Source organism: Micropterus salmoides, unplaced genomic scaffold (assembly GCF_014851395.1).
Source record: "Micropterus salmoides isolate LMB-PRFRI ecotype aquatic unplaced genomic scaffold, ASM1485139v1 Ms_hic_scaffold_11, whole genome shotgun sequence".
NCBI classification, from domain to species: Eukaryota; Metazoa; Chordata; class Actinopteri; order Centrarchiformes; family Centrarchidae; genus Micropterus; species Micropterus salmoides.
In genome coordinates, this window is record NW_024040152.1 from 24,247,327 (window position 1) to 24,269,142 (window position 21,816).

The 21,816-nt window shown below is 38.9% G+C and overlaps 1 protein-coding gene across 1 annotated transcript; it reads right to left on the reverse strand.

The window, feature by feature from the left end:
• Positions 1-4,052: 4,052 nt before the first annotated feature.
• Positions 4,053-12,651, reverse strand: cabz01093075.1 (C-C chemokine receptor type 5). The gene is made up of 3 exons (XM_038711920.1): positions 12,518-12,651; positions 7,831-7,914; positions 4,053-7,422 (listed from the first exon to the last, which is right to left on the reverse strand). The coding sequence occupies exons 1-3, from the start codon at positions 12,556-12,558 to the stop codon at positions 6,336-6,338; spliced, it is 1,212 nt and encodes a 403-aa protein (XP_038567848.1). The 5' UTR covers positions 12,559-12,651; the 3' UTR covers positions 4,053-6,335.
• Positions 12,652-21,816: the final 9,165 nt, after the last annotated feature.

The following is a 21,816-nucleotide window of genomic DNA, read 5'->3' on the forward strand; positions in this document are numbered from 1 at the left end:
TGAATTTACACTGAATTTGTTTTTCTTTGCATTTCAGAGTAGCTCGTGCGACAAAAGCAACACATCAGCCTCGCAAGTGCGATAATGTTCGTGTTACTTTATTGCATAAAAGAGGCCAACAATGAACAGCGAGATAAGATAAAAACAAGAAAGAGATGTGCACAGTGATACTAAATGAATGTGTTTACCCTGATGAAGATCTGTACCTGTGATAACCCCATAAAAAAAGAACTCGAGGGTGTTACTGATCTTATCTGTCCTCTGCAGATGCGGCTGCCTTGCATGAATCGGTAGACTGTCAACAACACAATTCCCCCACCCCCTTAATCCACTTCTAATGTCAGTCACTCAGTTTTCATAAATCAAACGAGAGAAGTTACCATGAAGACTGAAGTCTGGTTGAAGATAACACAGAAAATGTATGAGTAGGAAGCAAGTTATTGTGCAATTGTGTGAAATTCAACATGTTCAGAAATTGACAAAACGGATGTTGTTCACATATGCCCATAACTAACAGCTGGTCTGCCGATTTTCCTTTGTTCACGTGCAGTACTGTACCTGGGCCTCTGCACGTTATACAGTATTCTGTGTTTGTACACAGATGCGTGGAAGGAAAAAACTTTTCCTGTCATGTGAAATCCATTTAGTTTTTCTTAGCAGCAGCAACAGCAAATACTTTGCATAAGACCACAATCTCTGCACACAATCTTATGATCAAAATCTCATGCAAGAGCTGTTAAGCGTAAAGGTGTTGCATGCAGGCATGGTCTTTCACCTTTGTCACATTTGGGTCTCAAGGGATGGTTTACACATTTGGTTTGGCTTGCCAACAAATGCTGCATGATATTTCCATTGATTACATGATGTCTCTCACGATGTGCATTTCTTAGTTATTTCCCACTCTGTGATAGCTCACTTAAATTCTGGGCATCCTTCTGTCTCCTTCACCCACTGTATCCAGCGCTTACTCACACACAGAAATCCCTCTCTGACTGGTCTTTTCATGGTTTAAACAAGTGAAACCCTGAGAAGACTTGAATGAACAAACTATCACTTTATCTAACCCGGCCGTAATTAGTAAAAAGGATTTCTCAGCACTCTTTGAAAAATACCTAGAAAGTCAAGCCAGCTGCAGAGAAAATTACATGATTGTCACCTACACACAAGCAAACTGTCACCCACTGTAAGATGATTATCAAACATACAATACGCCTACAGCGCAGCCGGTTTATGCAAGACCACTGGGTGGCGCTAAAGAACTAATGTAATGGTTTGACAATCAAACACCCGCATGAAACAACTGGTAGATCATTACGTCACATGCTTAGTTACAGTAACACCAGGGGGGTTAAAAGTACAAACTGGGGACAGAGTCCACAGAATCCAACTGACTTCCATTGTTATTAACAGAAGTAGTGGTGGAAGAAATATTCAGATCCTTTACTTAAGAAAAATTAACAATACCACACTATGAACATTATCTACTACAAGTAAAATGTCGTGCATTCAAAACCGTATTTAAGTAAACTTATGTATCAGCTACATTTACTTTAAATTTGAGTATCAAAAGTAAAAGTACTAACTCTGTAGTAAAATGTTCCCTGTCAGTGTTTTACCATTATACATGATGTTTTTGGATTAATATTACTGCCGCATTGTGCTCATTTAACCTTCTTTAAATACCATTAGGTAGCAATGAATTGAATTACTTTCTATAAGATCGTCATATATTTGTAGCATCGCTGTCCTGTGAGAACCATACATCTCTGTCGTGTCAAGATTTCATGAACTGTCATCCTTGTGAAGAGGCACTCTCCAGCTGATGGGTTTTAAATACTTTATTTAGCTTGAGAATAGGGGAGTTTTCTCGACCCATTAACGAACACTTAATCCTTCAGTTTATAATTAAAAATAAAATTCACCCAATATGCAGATAGGTGGTTTTTACTTGAGGGGTGTGAAAAATAAACTAGTAACTAAAAGCTGTCAGACAAATGTAGTGAAGTAAAACATACAATATTTGCATCCGAGATGTAGTAGAGTAGGAGTATAAAGTTGCATTAAATATATGTACTCAAGTAAAGTACAAGTATCTTGGATTTGTGCTTAAGTACAGCACTTGAGTAAATGCACCCTCACCTTGGTTTAATTGTTTAACAGCTTTAATATATACAGTTGAGGGTAAGTCCCTCCACTCCTTTCATAGTGCAGAGTTTCAGAATAGTTATTCAAATTTAGTTAGATCCCCTACTTTCTACTCTCTTGCTAACTGCAAAATTGCAAAGCATGCAGTTCTTGGTAACTTAATTAAAACTTTCATTCTTATCAGAGATTGGCTTCAATTATGCAACAAGTGGTTGTTCAGCTAATGTTGTTCCTTTTGGTGTTCCATGATCAGAACTGCATTTTAGACACTTCTGCAGTCCTCTGGCACATTATTCTGGAAATAAGGTTTTAGCTTCGGTGTGTTTTTATCCTTGACAACATTTCGTCTTGTTTACAGTATCTACTATTTTACTCCAAAATAGTATGGGTTCGGCAGCACATTAGTACACAGTTCAGAGATCTTTATGTTGACTCCCACCCATCTTCAACATGCACTCGCTTCAATGAAATCTGTCTGTCAACACAGGAATGCACTGTTGCACTTTCAAACTCATCCGCCTGGAATGTCTTGGTGACGGTAACAGAGCACCCTGTATAACCACAACATCACTAGTTTGATTCCAGCCAACCACCTTTGTTGCATGTGATGCTGCCCCCCACCCCCAATTTCCTGTCTGTCTCTTCACACTTACGCTGTCCAGAAAAAAACCACATGCGCATCAGACTGCATTCAGACTTTATTTTTAAAAGCATTCTTTAAGACGGTTGGTGTGGATGTTTAAGCCGTTATATATATATTTTATATACACCATCTTAAATAAGCCGTCTTTGGTGCCCTCTTTTAGGTTATTTTAGACCCATCTAGTAAACTGAAATTTATATCCAAGATTTTAAAAACAATTCATTTGTTTAACACACAATTTTTTTTTTGCTGTCTGCACAGCACTGAGACTGCTCTGGTCAAGGTTTCAATGACTGCAATCACCAACGCAGGCCTGTATTCCATTTTAATTCTCCTTGACCTCAGCTCAGCCTTTGACACAGTGGACCACAATGTCTTAATCAGCCACTTATCTCTTATCTGTCCAACAGGTCCTTCTCTGTTATGCTTGGAGATGCCTCCTGCCCAAGCACTAGCAGCACAGACACTCTCTCATCTAGTCTGGGTGCCAGTTATCTGCCCGCAACCTAGGTGACCTAGGCCAACCTTCGCTCCCCATGTGCATCACTGAGGGTGCTAACCCTGCCGCTGGTTCACTGCTTTTCCTTCCTTGGACCACTTTTGATAGGTACTGACCGGGAACACCCCACAAAAGCTACTGTTTTGGAGACGCTCTGACCCAGTTGTCTAGCCATCACAACTTGTCAAAGTCACTCAAATCCTTAAGATTTCTCCTGCTTCTAACACATAATGTATACTTGCAGTCTAATACGTATATCCCACCCACTGACAAGTGCCATGGTAACGAGATAATCAGGGTTATTCACTTCACCTGGCTGATCAGTGTATAACACAAGGCTGTTGTTGTTATTAAGAAAGAGATTTTTAACAGTTCAGAGACTTCAAGTACTTAACAGCAACTCATCTCACCAGTCACCACTGGAGCCCGCTGTTTCATGTTCACATCCTTTGCCCATTTGGGTTTTGAGGGAGAAAAAGAGTCTCAATCTGCCTCAGTGTGTTGTTTGATTTCTAATCATTTCAAGAAAATCTTCATGAATGAAGCTAGAGTCCACAGAACTGGGTGTCACATGGCTACAACAGAATCAGTGCCCCTCTCTTACTGATGGCTGTGCTAAGAAAAATCAAATACTGTGGATTACAAAGTTCCAAAAGGGACAAAAAATACAATCTACAAAGGACAGTGGAGGTACACTCAAAAATATACAGAACATATCACTGCACAGAAAAAAAACAACAATAAATAATTCAAACATTTCAAAAATTTGAGGTATTTTCATGATAAAATTTTATTGGAAAAGGGCAAAAGCTTAAAATCTACATGTTTAGCATTACATCAACATTAGAAAAATATCTGCTATTGTTGGCACATCCAGTCTGCGTATATGACATCAGTGTGCATTGCTGTAACAACAACAAACTGTTCTCAAAACGATGATTCTCTTGAGAATAGAATGCAATAGAAACAAATGTTATATGATGTAATTCAGCGAATGAAAATGTTGAAACTGCCTCAACCTAGAAAACATGGGTCACTTTACTGACTGCTAGCATTTAGGGGCCACTTTGTTGATTTTCAGCCTGAAAACTGTTAATGTGTGAGCAGCACTCCACCTAATGTATATGTTATAGTAGGTTTACAAGGCAAGGTCAGTACTCCAGTCTGTGAAAAGAGTTGAAGTCTGACAGAGCTTTTTTTAAAAAGAATATTTTGTTGGCATTTTGCCTTTATTTGATAGCAATAGTAGAGCTACACTAAGGAAGGGCAGGGAGAGAGAGAGGGTTGACATGCAGCAAAGGTCCCCAGCTCATATCAAACTGTGCATGTTGCAGTTATAAGGTATGCATCATAAACACTCGGCTGCTCTTCTGAAGGAAGTTATCAGGGTATCTCAGCTTGGGCTTCAAGACACATTTATACATTAAATTTATATTCATTCATTTAGCTGAAGCTATATACATCAGAGGTCACATGACTCTGGAGCAACTCGGGGGTTAAGTGTGTTATATTGGTGGATGTGTCAAAGTGGGAATTGAACCCGGATTTCTCACACCAAAGGCACGTGTCATATCCACTGCTCCATCACCATCTCCAATAATATAATAGAAAGCCTGCACTACAAACATGGAGTTTAAAATACATGCATTTACCAGGCAGGGAGGGTTTAATGAAAGACGCTATCTAGTTGCATTATGGGAATTGTAGGATTCGGTGGTGATGGACCTTGATCCACTAGGGACTGGACATCAGATGTTATTCAGCCTCTGCTGCTTCAATTTTGACAGTTCTTTTTAATATCTGTCTTTATGGAGTCATCCAACTTTGTGAAAATGAGAGGAGCTGTGGTTAATGACTTAATATTTATATTTTATATTAATTTTTCATGCTCTTATCTTGTTTTTTTTGTATTATTCTTTACACTTGTTAAAGCACTTTGTAACTTGTTTTTTAAAAGTGCTCTACAAATAAGGATTATTATTATATTATTATTAATATAGTAGAGTATGATGATTTAATAAGGGTATTTCTTAATTAAAGCATAGTAATTAGTTGTATCATGTCATTATACTCCTTAAAATCTTATCAGAAAATTACCTTTAGTTGTGAAATGTTGATCAATTTCAGTAGAAATGTTGCAGAAATAGTTTAAAATGTTGGCAGTGAAATGCTCACTTGTGCACAGCAACTGCAAAGTTTAAACTGACAACCTGACAACCTTAGATAGTACTTCCCCTTCCATGTTGTGGTTTTCTCTAGGTCGCGGTTAAGTGCAAATCTGCAGCTATGAAACTTACAAAAGTAGACAACTGCACCGGGACCTTTTTGTTTTTGCTGTACAGCAGTTTGATACAGACAAAACTGATGCAGTTGTGCAGAGGGGGTCATCATGTGCAGATAAAAGCTTATATTTGTTGCACTTTTCATAATGGTGTCTTCCCTAACTGAATGCAAGGAAATGATCAGTATCTAGCCTCTATCTAGACCAGCCTCTGGATTGTTGCAGAACGCCTGTTGTTTCTTTCGGCAGCTGATGATTAAATGAGGTTGCTGAGGTTTCGAACACTGACGTTGTTGACAGCTGTTACAATTGACACAGTTCCGCACTTCAGCATATGATTTGATTGAAACAATTTCAGGTGCAGATACAATCTGTTTCATTATCAAGTCACTAAAAATATATTCTTAAAAATAATTATCAAAAACCATATGTACAGTACAAGTTCATTAAACATTCTTATGTAGCCTATAAAACTTAAACACTTGAAATATATATATATTACAAAATCATGAGACCATTAAATCACACTCACACCTCTCAAAAGGATACATATCACACATGCATCCCCCATTATATATATATATATATATATATATATATATATATATATATATAACATATATGATAACTGAAGTCTTAAAATGGCCAGTAAGAAATGAGAATTACCTCTACTTTACTTCATAAGAATTGGCGTCATTGTGCAGACAACCACAGATAGTAAGATAGTAAGTAACAGGAACACACATAACCACAAACACACTCCCACTTTACACAGCAGTGCTCCTCTCGTCCAGGCTGGTGGTCTGTGAGTAGACTGACCCGGGGATTCTGTCCTGAGGTATGAAGACCTTGATCATCTTCCTGCAGGGAGACCTGTTTATCATCTTCAGCAGCTGTCTCCTGAACTTCTCCCCAACAAACACATACAGGATGGGGTTGAGGCAACTGTGAGAGTAGGCAATGGCTTCAGTGATTTGTAAAGCCAGTCGGATGTCTTTGCTGCTTTTGCATTCTATATAGATGTGTAATAGCTCCATTGCTTTGAAGAACGATGCAACGTTGTAGGGAACCCAGCAGCAGAGGAACACAGCTACCACTATGAGAACTAAACGGATGGCCTGTTTTTTGGATGACCGGCTCCCCAGTAGCCTCCAGATGATCTGTGAGTAGCAGAAACCCATGAGGACAACTGGGATAAATAGACCCAAAATATTCATTTTAAAAAGGCTGAAGATCCTCCAGAAGTGAAGGTTGGAAGAACTGATATCATCCAAAGCAACTGTGGGATATGCTGGGAAACAAAACTGAGAAGTATCTCCAGTAGACTGCTGTTTGAGAAAGATGAGGTCTGGGAAAGATGCAAAAAATCCAGCCACCCAAGTAACAGCAGCTGCAGTCATTCCGAAGGACCTTGTCCGTGCTCTCATAGCATAAACAGCGTGTACTATAGCCAAGTAACGGTCGATGCTCATTAGGCTGATGAAGAAGATCCCACAGTAAAAAGCAATATGATAAACACCCAGGACAACTTTGCACATTGCATCCCCAAACAGCCACTGGTCCCGGGCTTGGTGGGCTAGGAAGGGAAGGGAGCACACCAAGAGAAGGTCTGCAACAGCCAAATTTAGGAGACACACGTCGGTCATGCTGCGGAGACGAACCCCACAAGCAATGACCCAGATGACCAGAGAGTTACCCAGAAGCCCGAGGATGAAGAAAATCGAGTAGAGGGATGGAAGGAAATTTGCCCCGTGACGCTCATACACACATCTGCCAAAATCCTCATCAGTGTAGTAGGAATAGTAATAATCTGTGGTTGCAGAGATGTTTTCAGTGAAGGATGATGTAGTAGAGCTGGTGAGAAACAAGGGAACAACAAGTCAAGGAAGATTAATAAGGAAGTTCCCATCATTTCAGGACAGTTTATTGGATTTACAACCATCTTGCATACTATGCATATAAAAAACTATTCTACTATGCACTGAAGCTGAAACCTTTTCACTAAGATAAGCTGCACTGTCGAACAAACACAAAGCAATATGAATAATGCCGTTGTAAGTTTACAGCCCACTTCAGGAAAGCCTGTCATAAGAACAGATGTTTGGCAAAATACTAGACTGAAACGGGAATGCTTGCTAATACAAATTCCTATACTTTTAAAGTGAAACTGTAGAAGTTAGCAATGCTGTATCACAGCACACACATATTACAACATCGAGAACAAAATAAAGTGATGTGTGTCAGCTTTAGGTTTAAACTTACCCTGATAAGTCTTCTACAAATGAATTCTCCCTTAAGGTACTGAAAGCACTGAAGGCTGGGGTGGTTGTGGCCATGGTCAGCTTCCTGGAAAACATTAAAACATCACATACTTTCCGAAGAAAAAAAAAAGCACATTCCATGGTTTCGGATTTCTTTCCGCATCTTTGAGAGTGTCTTTTAAAGAGGTGGTATTTTCATTTTCAGGTTCATAATCTTATTAAGGGATTGTACCAGAGCAGGTTTACATGGTTTCATTGTCAAAAAATACCATATTTCTTTTATTATTTTTTACTGCACATTGCTGCAGCTCCTCTTTTCACCCTGTATGTTGAAGGCTTCATATTTAGCTATGGAGTGATGCATCAGTAAAAAAAAAAAAAGAAAATCGAAAATCAATATATGGCAGTCAGCGTTGATAGTGTGATCAACACTGACTGCAGCTTGATCATTGCCTTTATTAAGGCTAATGCCAGCATCTGTGACTGAAGTAAAATTAATTAATGGTATTGCTGAAGGCTGGCAATACATAAAGTAAGCCTTAACACTGCAACATTATCTTCACTTTGATCATTTTACAAGACTATAAACACAGCATGGGTCTCAATTATTGTTGACAGTTCAAGAAATAGGCCTATTAGCAAGCTATGGCATGAGAGAGAAAAGGCTTAATAGCCAATGGTAACTTGATCAATATGCTGCATCCTTCATGGTCGGTGATTTTTTTTTTTATTGTTGAAAATAAATGTTTCAACAATCTGAAACACAAAATGGTGTTGAAACAGCATTAGATTACAGCAAAGCGAAAATAAAGAAGGAAATTGTGAGTCTTATTCAAGAATCATAATGTACACCTGTATTGCAAGGATTTTGCTAAATGTGGTCAATGGATTATACCTTTGAGAACGTGCGTCGCTTAAAATGTTGCCACCGCAAGGAATTGTGGGGCAGCATACTCTCCTTTCCTTTCATAAAGGGTGGTCTGGTGTACCCTATGCTAAAGGAGATATGAAAGGAAGCATTGAAGCACCTTTCCTTAGCTTTTAGAGAATTTGACCAGCTCTCATCATGGCTGCCACTGAAACACTTCCAGGGCACTTCACTCAGTTAGGAACCTTCCTAAGCGAAAAGACTTTTTGGACGCAGCCATGGCTTCGGTTCAGCTGTATATGTTCCCCTTACCAGCGTAGCATCATAGACTGGAGCAAGAGTTTCAGAGTGGTGAGTTATTAATTTGTAACAAAAGTACCTTTCATCCATAAAGTTTTACCTGAGCTCTGTCTCTACATAACAGTAACAACTTTATGTCCATTGACTGCCTGGAGGGTAGCTAGTGTTTGAAAGGGAGAGGTAAGGCAGCAGGCGAACATCTTGTCACTGTGTGTTTTTGCATTACATGATGAGGTTTGTTTCTTACTTATCTCTACATCTCCACAGTGTTTATAATGTCATATGTCGTCACCTCTATTTGTCACTTTAATGACTCTGCACAGGCATGATCAGCCTTTACCATAGTTTGTGTGCTTATTACCAAGTGTGTTAAATTTAATAATATCCACAGGTCTTTCAGCTTTCATGCATGGACAGCCGTAGCCAGGTGTTTTAGAAATAGTGAGGTCCTAGTCCCCCAAGCCAAATAATAACAAATGTAACAGGTATCTGTGCTTTTAGTTGTACTTGGTATTTTTTTTTTCTTCTGTGTCAGGTGGCCAGGCAGGGAGAGAAATAATTTATTTTTGATATGGTCGTTGCCACGCCCACCAAAAATGTTAAAGGAAGAAAGCGTTGCTGGACAATGTTTGACTTTGAAAATGACAATTGATTCAAATTCTTCAAACTTACTAATATGTTCCACAGATTCAAAGAAGTCGTATTCAACTGTTGAAAAGATACATAGACCTAATACATCTTTAAATGAAATATACAGCGATAAAGAATATGCATGTTAAAATAAGAAATAAAATACTCTAAATGTAATTTGCATTTGCAAAAAAATTTAAAGAAGAGGTACTTGTATTGTAATAGAATATGTATCGCTGAAACATTTTGGCAATAATTTACTGGACACACAACTTTCCATCTACTCCGCCTGATTTCCTGTAACTTTCCTGTCCACAAAGATTCTGATACATGAAGGTGCAGCATTAGTGAGCAAAACAAAAAAGAAAATCTTGTCATTCCAAGATCTTTAGCAGCACAATAACCCAAAAGACTTCTCTCTCATAAATACGAACATACTCACTTTGGACATAGGCTACATGCCCTGATGCCCTTGATGGCCACTCACCATACAACTAAGTAGTAGCAGGCCCGATTATGTATGAAGACTTTGTGGTGATGAGAAGATCATTTTGTTCACCCTCTACTAGCAAACTAACTCATGATTTACTCTCTAAACGAACCAAACAAACCACGTCTGAAGAGTTGTTATGATGTATCTGCTAAATGTTACTTAGAAGATTATTCTGGATAAAGGTGTCTCTAATAGGCTGTGGAAATACAGTGTCTTCCAGAATGATTGTCACCCTTAGGGAAAATGGGCAAAACTGGCTGTGAAAAAATGTCTTTGCTGTTTGTTGTCTTGTTCTTTCACACAATTCTTACCCTTTCATTAAAGTAAAATTATAGAAGGATAAAAAACGATTGGCACCCCTAGAAGTATTTTTCCAGTCGTATTTTACATTTTTAAGTTTGATTAGAAACAAGTTATAAACATGAAGTGACACAGGCCAAATTCTTTTAGTCCTTCATTACAATGGAAAAGAGCCAAGAATGCAATTACGATGTGCAATAAAAAGTGGCTGAGCTGCAAAAATGAGATGTATAGAATCAGCCTGAAAGAGGATGTGTATATATAATCAGTGCCTCTCTCTTACTGATGACCGTGATAAGAAAAATCAAATATTGTGGATAACTAAGTTCTAAATGCAGGCGAAAACACAACCCACAAAGGACAATGGAGGTGCATGCAATATTCATTCAGAACAAAATTACAGAATTAATGAAATATTTGTTGTTTTCACAATTTTATTGAAAAAGGCAATAGGTTAAAATGATACATGAATATTTCACATAACACCAACATTACAAAAACATCTGCTTGTGTTGGCGCATCCAGTCATAAAGCGTAAATCAACAGTGGCTGTTCGTGGTTTTTATTTTTTCCAGTGTAAAAGCGGCTTTAGTCACCATCTCTGGGAATACAACGGCCCAGGGTTCAAATCCCCAGCTAATCATGCATGTGGCGTGTTTTGTGCTCATTGAGGTCATATTAAGTCAAAGGTTGCCAAAAACCCGTAAGACCTAGAAACGCTAATATTGGCAAGTGAATTGCAAATTCCACTTTACTACTCGGGGTACATATGATGACACTCACTAATCTCAAGGTTAGCTGTCATGTTCATGATTACGTCTCTTTCATCAATTTCATTTTCTCAAAATCGTATTTTAGATTTCTAGTCAGAAAACGCTTATCAGACGCATCTGACTTCATCGATCTCATGTTGTTAAAGAATTTTCCATATGTCAATCCATTCCACTTATACAAGGCAACCAATTTTTTTTTTTTTTAAATTAGCAACAAATGCAGTCATGTGAAACTTATTTTCACTGAGCCTTGTTCATTATGTTGAGCAATAGTTTGTGTGCATGTTTTTATGGTCAGATTTACAAATATTTGATGTGTTCGGCCAACATTTACCCAACCATTTCAGCATTTCAGCAGATCAGAGCATGTGAAAAGGTGCAGCTTATGAAGGGTTTTGTGATGCATCTCTACTAGTACATGGGTGTGTATTTGGTGTGTGAAAGGTTAGACTATTGTGCACAGTAGCCACAATGGAAGAAACCTGCAATGTTGATTTGTCAACCTGCAGCGTAGGTGGTTTACTTGTTTCAGGTTGTCAAGTAGTCTGTCTCATAAACTGAGAATGTTTAAGAGTGATCAAATAATGCATTAAGCTGATATTGTTACAGCAAAAAATGTTTTTTAGTACTTGAAGAATTCTCTTCACTTTATCTGCATTATGTTATTTAGTAGAGGTGATTCTGCATAAATTATATAAAATAGGACAATCCCATTGCTTTGAGTTATTTTTATTTTTATTTTATTGAAATTTATTTATTTGAAAGAATTCAGGAATAGCGCTATTTGAGTTTTGTGAATGAGCTATTTTGTGTGATTAAGATAGGTGGTTGAGGGACCCAAAGCAAGACAAGCATAGGACGGACCAAATGATCTGAGACTATGACGGTAAATGAATCAAAATATTTAAAACTGTCCAAATACAGGAAACGTAACTGAAAGGTGGATATTTTTACTTCTCTAATTGAGTTCCTTTAAAAAGCCAACATCAATGTAATCATTGCTGTGTCTTTAAAAGTTATCAGCAGAATAAATTGTAAGGGGCTATAGTTGTAACCTCAAGACCACAACTAAACCTTTAATAATGACCTAATCTCTAGACCAACTCAGTTATGATAAGAGATAATCAATGCATTTCAAAAGCCCTGTTAATTCTTCATTATCCAATCACCACTTATCAGGGTGACCATACTGTGTATCTGTTTGCATTATGCCTTTGTCCATTTTAATAAAATGGACAAAGATAGAAATGTTAGTGTGTGCATTTACAGGCTGCAGATTAATCAGAAATAGACCTGTTGAATAGAGTAAAAAAAAAAACTTTACCTGCCAGTGCTGTTAACAAGATAGCTGATAGAGGTGTTCATTCTGGATCACAAGATGCAGAGGTGGATGATTTAATCAAATGATTAGGCACTGCAGACGAGAAATGAGAAATATGTTTGCACACCCCGAAAGACAAGTTATGAGAAGTGTGCAAACCTTTAAAAATACTCCCCTAACCAAACTTTAGGTGGGCTTGTGGGTTTTCATATGAAAGCTGTATGATGTGCTGCTTCCTGAAAAAGCTTTCGAAACGTTCATGTAAACCCACAGTGTCACGGTGCGGGTACACAGAACCACAAGTCCACATATGCTAGCTTATGAAGATGCATGGTGTCTCCGACCAGACCAGCAAGCCACATACAGCTGGAGGTTTGCAGAGCTGTGTGCAAGTATGTGCTTTTATGTTTGGAGGAAATGATACTACTGACACAGTCATCAGTGCAGCCTAGCATATGTTTAAAGATGCACACAGTGTATTGGAGCAATGCAGATGAAAATTTAGTGTCTTTTTATTTTATTTATTAACATTTTCTGTCCACATGGCCCCACTCAGAGATGAACTGCTACCCCAAACATCCGGTCTTCACATTATTTTTGATCATAAAGCAAACACCACCAGAACGCAGGGAGGAAGGTTAAGTGACAATGGGCTAATTTATGACCCTCTTTAACTCACTGTCAGGTGATATCATTAACCCATACAGGGAACAAGGAACAAAGGAAGTGAGTGTGCAATGCAAAATCTACTGCACATTATGTTATGTGTAATTAAGTTGGTGTATAGGGACATATGTGTGTGTATTGATGACCATAGACTGTATAAAAGAAGTGGACGTAGCCACCATGCAGAACCTCTTGGTTTGTGGACTGCCATTTTTAAGCCTCGAATTAAGCATTTTTGCTGTAATCATCTTGTTTTTTGGAACAAGATGTGATCATTTTCAGACAAGAGAGTGGAGCTAATTTGCTTGGTACTTATCTGTGACACTGATTGGGATGCAAATTTTGGCTAGCAAACACAGCCTTAAAAGAAAATGTACTTTCTGGAAAAAAATTACTGCTGACTCTTTTAGTTCAACCCAAACCCTGAACAAGACATTTTTTTTTATAAAACCTTCCACCAAATTGCGCATTTTAGGCTGCAACAATCAATCTTTGAGGTACTGGTTAAACGTACACAGTGCAGTGGATTCGATGCGCATCTATCCTGAATGAAAGGTCGCTGTGGTAACGACTTGTCAGTCACAAGGTAGCCACGCCCTAAAGCATGCCCTGCTTTATCATCAATTTCCCTCTAAATAGGACCATAATTTAAAAACAGGATCTAGGAAAAGATATCATATTCCTCCTGTTTTAGCTTCTCTACACTGGCTTCCTGTAAAATCCAGAATATAACTGAAAATCCTTCTTCTTACCTACAAAGCTCTTAATGGTCAGGCACCATCTTATCTTGGAGAGCTCATAGTGACTTACTACCACATCAGAGAACTGTGCACCCAGAATGAAGGGTTGCTTGTGGTTCCTAGAGTCTCCAAAAGTTAAATGGAAGCCAGAACTGTCAGCTCTTAAGCTCCTTTCCTGTGGAACCAGCTCCCAGTTAGGGAGTTGGCTTAAGACTTTGCTCTTTGATAAAGCTTATAGTTAGGGCTCAGCTGAGTCCTGAGCCATCCCTTAGTTATGCTGCTATAGGCTTAAACTGCCAGGGTACTTCCCATTATGCGCTGAGGTCCTCTCTCCTCCTCTCTCTCTATCTATATACATTCTTATCCCATAATGCATGTTACTAACTCGACTTCTTCCCTCTCCCATAGTCTTGTGCTCTCCTCTCTACTTTCACTTTCTGCAGGTGTTTCTGGATCTGTGGCACTAATGTTCTTAATTTAAGCCTGCAATTAACACGAGTTGATCAGAAGTTGCTCTATTTGTTAGAAAACTATTCACAGAACAGCCTCAGAATTGAGCTTCAGAACAAATATTGTTTTTTAGAAAATAGATTGTGACCAATTATGCTCTGATGATACTCCTACTTGTAAAAAGTAGATTATCTGTACCGGATACTCCGCTAGCTGAGTAGGGGAGAGCAGAGTAAATTGTCTCGTGTGTAAGTTGTCACACTGCTCATAACTCCAACACTAGAGGCTCTATCTCAAAAATCAAATAGCCATTTTGTGTGAGTTCTTTCTCTATGTTCAACCTCCTGTTCACATGTGGTCAAGGTCACTCTAATCTGAGATTAGCACAATTTTATTTATTTTTTGCTTCAAAGTAAAACATTTGCACTTTACATTTTATGTATTCCGTACCATAGGCATGCAGTATGTTAGTAGATACAAACACACACACACTATGATACAGGCATTAATTTTGTTAGGCAAGGGTAACAAGGGTAATAGACAAATAAGCTTGTAATTACAAGGAGGAATGTGTTTTTGAAGGAAGGAAGAAAATTATCAACTGAAGACAGAATGACACTACACCGCCTTACATAAAGTTAACGACAGTCAGGCAGGTGAAGTTGAAGAACAAATCAACCAGAAGTACAGCTAAGGATTTTGACGTAAGCCGCTGAAATCTCTTTTGGCCTCATCTATGTGGAGCCATTTTCATGCAGTATTCGAAGGAAAATGTGGTTTAAGTGTGTGAAATGCAACAATTGGGCCTGCGATGCTTGAACCTCAGGCCAGGCAATTTATGTGTGCCAGAACTGTGACTCTAAACACGTCTGATTAGTCAGATACGTACGTCGTACAAAAATGCACATTGTTGCATTTGTGTGTTTAAACACCACATCTGTTAAGTTAAGAAGTTATACATTTGAGCAAGTTATCTGCAGCATTACATTCAATTACCATAGATCTATTTGCACTCCAGAGAACATTTGATTTTAAAGTTCAAAGAAAGAGGTTGTCCCACTTAAAGAGGTGTTATTATGCTTTTTGGATTTTCCCCTCTCCTATATTGAGTTATATATATTTTTTGTGCATGTAATAGGTTTGCAAAGTGAAGAAGCCCAAAGTCCAGCCCAAAGGGAGTTCCCATCTCCCACAGAAAGCTCTACTCTGAACTGCTTGAAAACAGCTCGTTTGTAGTCCAGCCGTTTCCCTTCCTTCCCTGTGACGTCACAAGGAAAACGCGTCATAAAGCTTGCCAAGCGGATAGCTGGGGTCAGGCACGCCCTCAAACCAAGCTAGTCTGAGCGCAGGCGCTTTGATTTTAGTTAAGCCCCTTTTCCACTGCACATTACCAGCTCGACTTGGCTCGACTCGCCTTTGTTTGGTTTTGTTTGGCTGAGGGATACTAAAATGTAACGTGAAAACATGGCAGACTGCTGATTGGTCAGAGAGAATATTCACTATTCACTGCATTTTCAGAGTTGAGGAGCTCTGCAAGTGGCTGTGGGGGATGCCTGTGCCAACCGCCCGCTCACAGAGCCCTCTGCTCCCGCCGTCACACAGACCGCTGCAGCAACAACGGCAGAAGAAAACACAGCTGGAAGGTTTTCATACCGCTTATCTATCTTTACATTCTGAGTAATGTTGAAACGTTTTACCTTAAAAAAGAGAAAGCTGTGTGTTAAGAGCTGGTGTGTGTGTCGCATTGAACATTAAGTCGTGGCAGTTGTGTGTGGCCTCACTATGACGACAAGCTACGTACTAGGCTTTATTGTTGATTCTGGTTCTGGTTACAATTTGAAATTGAAATCAATATTCACAATTAAGTGTTCTAACTGTTTGATAATCCAGTGTGACAACTTACCTGCCGATGGGGCAAATTGTGCACACTCTCTATTCAACAGTCTACAGCTCCATAATGAGATAAGATATGAATTTGTAATGAATACAAAACTTCTGCCCAAGACTTTATTCTTTCATTTGGTATGGCATTTGTACCATTGTGATGTACGGTGCTCAGTAAATATTAGATGGTGTGAAAAGTGTGACAACAAACCTAGTTCTGACTTTTTAAACGTTTGTGATGTTACAAAAACAGGAATTGAGTAGCTAGACTGGTTCTTTTCAGTTTCTTTTTCTCAAAGTGAGATGTTATTTTCTTTGTTTCAATGTATTTCCTAAAGAATTTACAACATTTATTTCATGTCTAATGATTTCATGTTTAAAAGATCAACCTACTCAGTTGCTGAAAGACAACAAACATTCACATATTACACAGGCTCAAAGATGGCAATCATGTAACATCTGTTATTATGGCAGTACCAAGGGGGGACCTCCTGGTATCAAACTTCAAGCCAATAAGTGTCTTAAACCTGCATTCTTTCTGATGGCCAGAAAGGGATGACGCCACTGGTTGCAAAAAGAAGTCCAATTGTTTTGGAGTCAATGACAAAATAACCTACTTCTTACTCGATTTATTACCTCAGTAAATGCTTTCCTAAAGAGTTTATGCTGTCAATAGCTAGTTTCAAGTCTTCTTCAGAACAACATGATGCTTATTTTTAAAAAAAAGGTCCTATTTAGAGGATAATTGAAGATAAAGCAGGGTATGCTTTAGGGCGTGGCTACCTTGTGACTGACAAGTCGTTACCACAGCGACCTTTCATTCAGAATCATTTTGAGACAGGATGTTCCTGAGTTTTGCAATATTATGTAGGTGAAAAAGGCGGTACTTGAAGTTTAAAAAAAAACTTGCTCCTCCAAAAGCCATGGTATTGTTTACAGACTGTGCTGAATGATTCATTTATTAAGTGATTTTGCTGACTGAATTATGGTAGCTCAACAATTACAATTAATGAATTGGCTATCAATGTTCCCTTTTTGTGAACACTGATTTCTTCTTATAGCCAGAAGTGAGTGTAAATCTGTTCCCTCCTCTTAGCAAGGATCATTGGCTATAACCATTTTAATTACCTCTAAGCATTACATTGCTTCATCTCTCTGTGCATGTTTGTGCTTTCATGCTTGGAGGAAGTGACTGCCACTGCCACCAGTGCTGCCGAGACTCACAGTGGTTTCAAAGCAGCACAGTGTAAAGGAAGCAAATTACTTTCTCTGTGTAGGGAAAAGTTCTGACTAATATCTAAGGCTCAAATTGACGTAACTATTGCATTTCACAGACCTTTACATTTTTATGCATCATTTTGATTCAGTCAGTAGCTGAATTGTAGGTGTGGATGACCAAACACTGGCTCATTAGTCAAGTAGGTTGTTGTTATATGACATGGGGATTCTGCTCTGCGAACTTCTTGTCAAATAATTATAAGCTGCCAAGAATGACTGCCTGAAATGGTTTCATTACCTCCATCTCATGCATGGGGATTCAGTAGGTTTGTGACATTTAACACACAACACGCATATCAATAGTTTATAAAATTCGGTTTAAAGGTGTAAACTTTTTTTCATTTATTATAAAAAGAGGAAGGAAAGAGCAAACAAGTTTTATTTTCTTTATTTTACAAAAAAACAACAACATATAGTTAAATATAAACACATTGAATAAATGCTTAATAAAATCTTTACATTTTCAAAATAAAGCATTCCCTAACATTTTACAGCACTTACAAGCACCAACCACATGTACAACACCACACACACCACACACATTGACACCTTGTTCCGTTTCCTGACCTGACATACGTTTTGGAAATTTCCTGACCTACGCCATATGACATGACGTGGAGACAGCAGCGATATAAAGAAGCTGAACCCCAGCTGCCAGCAGATCGCTGATGAGGCTGAGCTGTTGGGTTCACCGGTCAACATGCATACAACCACTGACTTAGTTTTAGGCACACACCCTTGTGAAGGTTATGGTACGGGGCTACGGGGGTGCTGTCAACGCCTTTCAAACTAACATAGTCATTTAGCTAGCTAACGCTATGAAGCTAGCATAGCTAACGCTATTATTAAAAAAAATCAATCTTGTTTCTCACCGGAACCAAATGCCGGCATCCTGGGTGAAAAGCAGCTAACTTACTATCCTCCCACCCAACTTACTATCCTTTCTCCCAACCCACCACCACCAGAGTAAAACTTTATGGCTATTCATAATACGTAACTGTCTTTCTCATGTGTCTGGAGGACAGGCTCATCACACATGCGCCGCTCACTACCAGAGAAGCAAGGTGTGTTTGTCATTTTTAATAATCTGATCATACAGGTGAGATGGAAGTTGGAAAAATTCTGCTGTTCTGGAGTCAGCACATTGCATAGATGACAGGATTTACACAGCAGTGAGACAGTGCAATGATCTCAGCAGAGCCCATGGCAGAACTGATGGTTGCTGAAGCTTCACAGGTGTCCAGGAATCCAAACAGCTGCAGGGTCTGGAGGAAAACGATGACATTGTAGGGGACCCAGCACACCACAAACACACACACTATGGTGAATATCAGCTTTACAGCTCTGTCCTTCTTGGAGTTCCTGGACTTGGACAGCACAACAAGGATTTTCACATAGCAGAAAACATGATTGGGAGGCACACAAAAAGGCCCACTGTGTTCTCACTGAAGTTTCGCAGCATCTTCCAAAACTGTTGCCTTTCCTCTGGGTACAGTGGCTGGCACTGGTATCTGTTGTCATCTGCATTTATCTCCAAGGAGGCAAATATCACCTGCGGGATTGCCATGATGACAGATGCAAGTGATGCTGGCTGTGATTCCATAGCGAAATGTCCACGCTTGCATGGCTGCAACAGCGTGAACGATGGCCAGCTGGCGGTCCCCACTCATTAGGGTCACAAACAAAGTCCAGCTATAGAAACCCAGCTGTTCAGAGGAGCAGATGGGGAAGCAAAGTCAGAACAGGATGTGAAATTAGGTGACATTTGTCAGGCTTTACAGGCCTCAGTGAGGTTCTTCACACAGCCGACATTACACAGCAGCAGTTTCACACATCACCTGAGAACAGCAGACCTTGGTTATTGGCAGAATATCTTCCCCCTTATGAAAAAAAACTACACATTACTTGTGTTTACAGTGGAGCATAGAAATAGGTGCAACATAGTTGCATTGTATTTGCAGTAACATTTATTTAATTTTGCACTTTGCAAGGTAAACAGACTGCTTGTTTTGTTAGGGTGTAAATGCACAAGCCTAATCATGACTTAACAGAAATACCACAGAAAAAAGGTTATTGTGTGATGAAGTGTCTTTCCCTAGCTAATTAGTTATCTGCACCTCTCTGCTTTCTAAATAATATGCCCTTGAAAGGCAGTAGGCCAACCTGTCACGTAGATCCTCTGAAGAATGACGAGAGGAAGCAAGCCAAGCGTTGAGTTTTACCGTGCTACCACAGTGTGCAAGAGAAAATCATTAGTTGCACATTTATGAGAAATGTTAGTAGTGGTGCTTATTCATTCAGCAGCGGTGATGCACCGAATATAGAGGAATGTGTTTGTTATGTGCATGCAATAGCCTGTCCGGCACTGCACTTCCAAGTTCTGCTTGTTACTTTCTGTCAACATTATGTTATTAATCAACATTTAGATTATCAATGTTTGACGTCTGGTATTCGAAAAAAATACCCACCTTTAATAGTTGAGCATATTTACAGTACAAACCTTGTCAGTGAAGAGGGCAAAAAAACTAACAAAAAAGAACCAAAATACAAAAATAATCGTTAATAATAATCGTCATTAATTGTAATCGAGGTGAAATGTTGAATTAGTTGTGACAGCTTTAATTAACAGCCCTAGAGTGTGCAGGGCACCGGACCTTTTGTTGTTTAAGTCAGCTGTTAGCTGAAAAGCTAAAGAAAGAATGGAGAACGAGGGAGATAGGCGTTTCAACAGCTGTAAGTATCACCATTATTGTGTCACAGTCTAAGATTCAGAAACGACCAGCAACAAGCTTTCAACAGTGACCAATTCTACATCTAATTTACTGAAGCATCTGCTACAGAAGTGTGATACTTATCGAAAGAAACTCCGGCCACTACTGCCAGTGATGCATCAGCTTGTCGGGAAAGCATCGTTATGTTTTGTAAAAGCACTGAATACTGCTATAATAAATGCATGTGCAGAAAAACAGTAGTTCAAAAGTTGGGATTTTCTTGCTTTACTTTTTTTTTTTATCTCAGCCAGTGGCATTAAAAAACATTATATCTTTTGTAAAACTATACTCTTTGCTGCTGTTGATATGAAGTCAGGAAAGACTGCTTTGTTTGGGTGGTGGTGAAAGTAATAGAGTAACGAGTAATGTAACAATTTACTTTTATCACCCGGTAATAAGTAAAGTAATTATATTACTAGCAACATAATCCAATTTCTGAGTAACTTGCCCAACACTGTGTATGAGTGTCCATAGACCGCCACTAGGGTGAATGAGCCACAGATTTGGGGTTCTTCCGCCAGGTGCTCCTTAGGCAACGGCAGACAAAGGAGGGGGAAGAGGAACGGGAAGGAGAGCAAGGACCATAGACGAGTGAGACACCAGAGAGACAGAGGAGCACCTGCAGATGGCAACAGGCCTGAGAGCTGGAGAAAAGGCAGGAGTAGGACGTCGGCGTGGATCACTGGCCACGCTACTGTTAAAGCCTCTATAGTTTACTTGGCTATGTATTTGCTTGTCCTGTGTGACTTTGATTTGCTTTTATTTTTGCATGCTTAGTTTATCATTTTTGTGGTTCACTGTTATCGTCTAGTCTGAGCCTCGCATGTTGTTTTGGTGCAGCCTGTTCCCCGGCAGAATCCTTTACCTTAGTTTTAACAACAAGACACCCTGCATGCAGCCAGCGTGACTTTAACTATAACTATATAAGTAAAGAAGATGATTCTGGATAAAGGGCTCTCTGACAGCTATGGAAATGTATGATATAGAATAGAGTAATCCCACGGCTTTAAGTGCTTTTTAATATTTTCTTTTTGCTTTAGTCTACAACTTCATGATACTATTGTTGTTTCTGCACAATTTCAAGTATTCAAAAATAGGGCAATTTGATTTTTGTGAATGAGCTATTTTGTGTGAATAAGATAGATGGTTGACGGACTCAATGCAAGACAAGCATAAGATGGCCCAATTATTGTGTTCCTTTAAAAAGCCAGCATCAATGTAGTCCTTGCTGTGTCTTTAAAAGTTATCAGCAGGATAAATTGTATAGCACATCTTATAGATGATACCTCAAGACCACAACTGAATCTCTTGTAATAATGACCAATTCTCTAGACTGACTCAGTTATGATAAGAGTTAATCTATGCATTTTAAAACCTGTTGAGTCTTCAGTAACTATTTATTCAAACAGTTGTACACCTAATCAGGGTGACTATACTGTGTATCTGTATGCATTAAGCCTTTGTTAATTTTGACTTTGATAAAGATACAGCAGTATAACAATGTTAGTGTGTT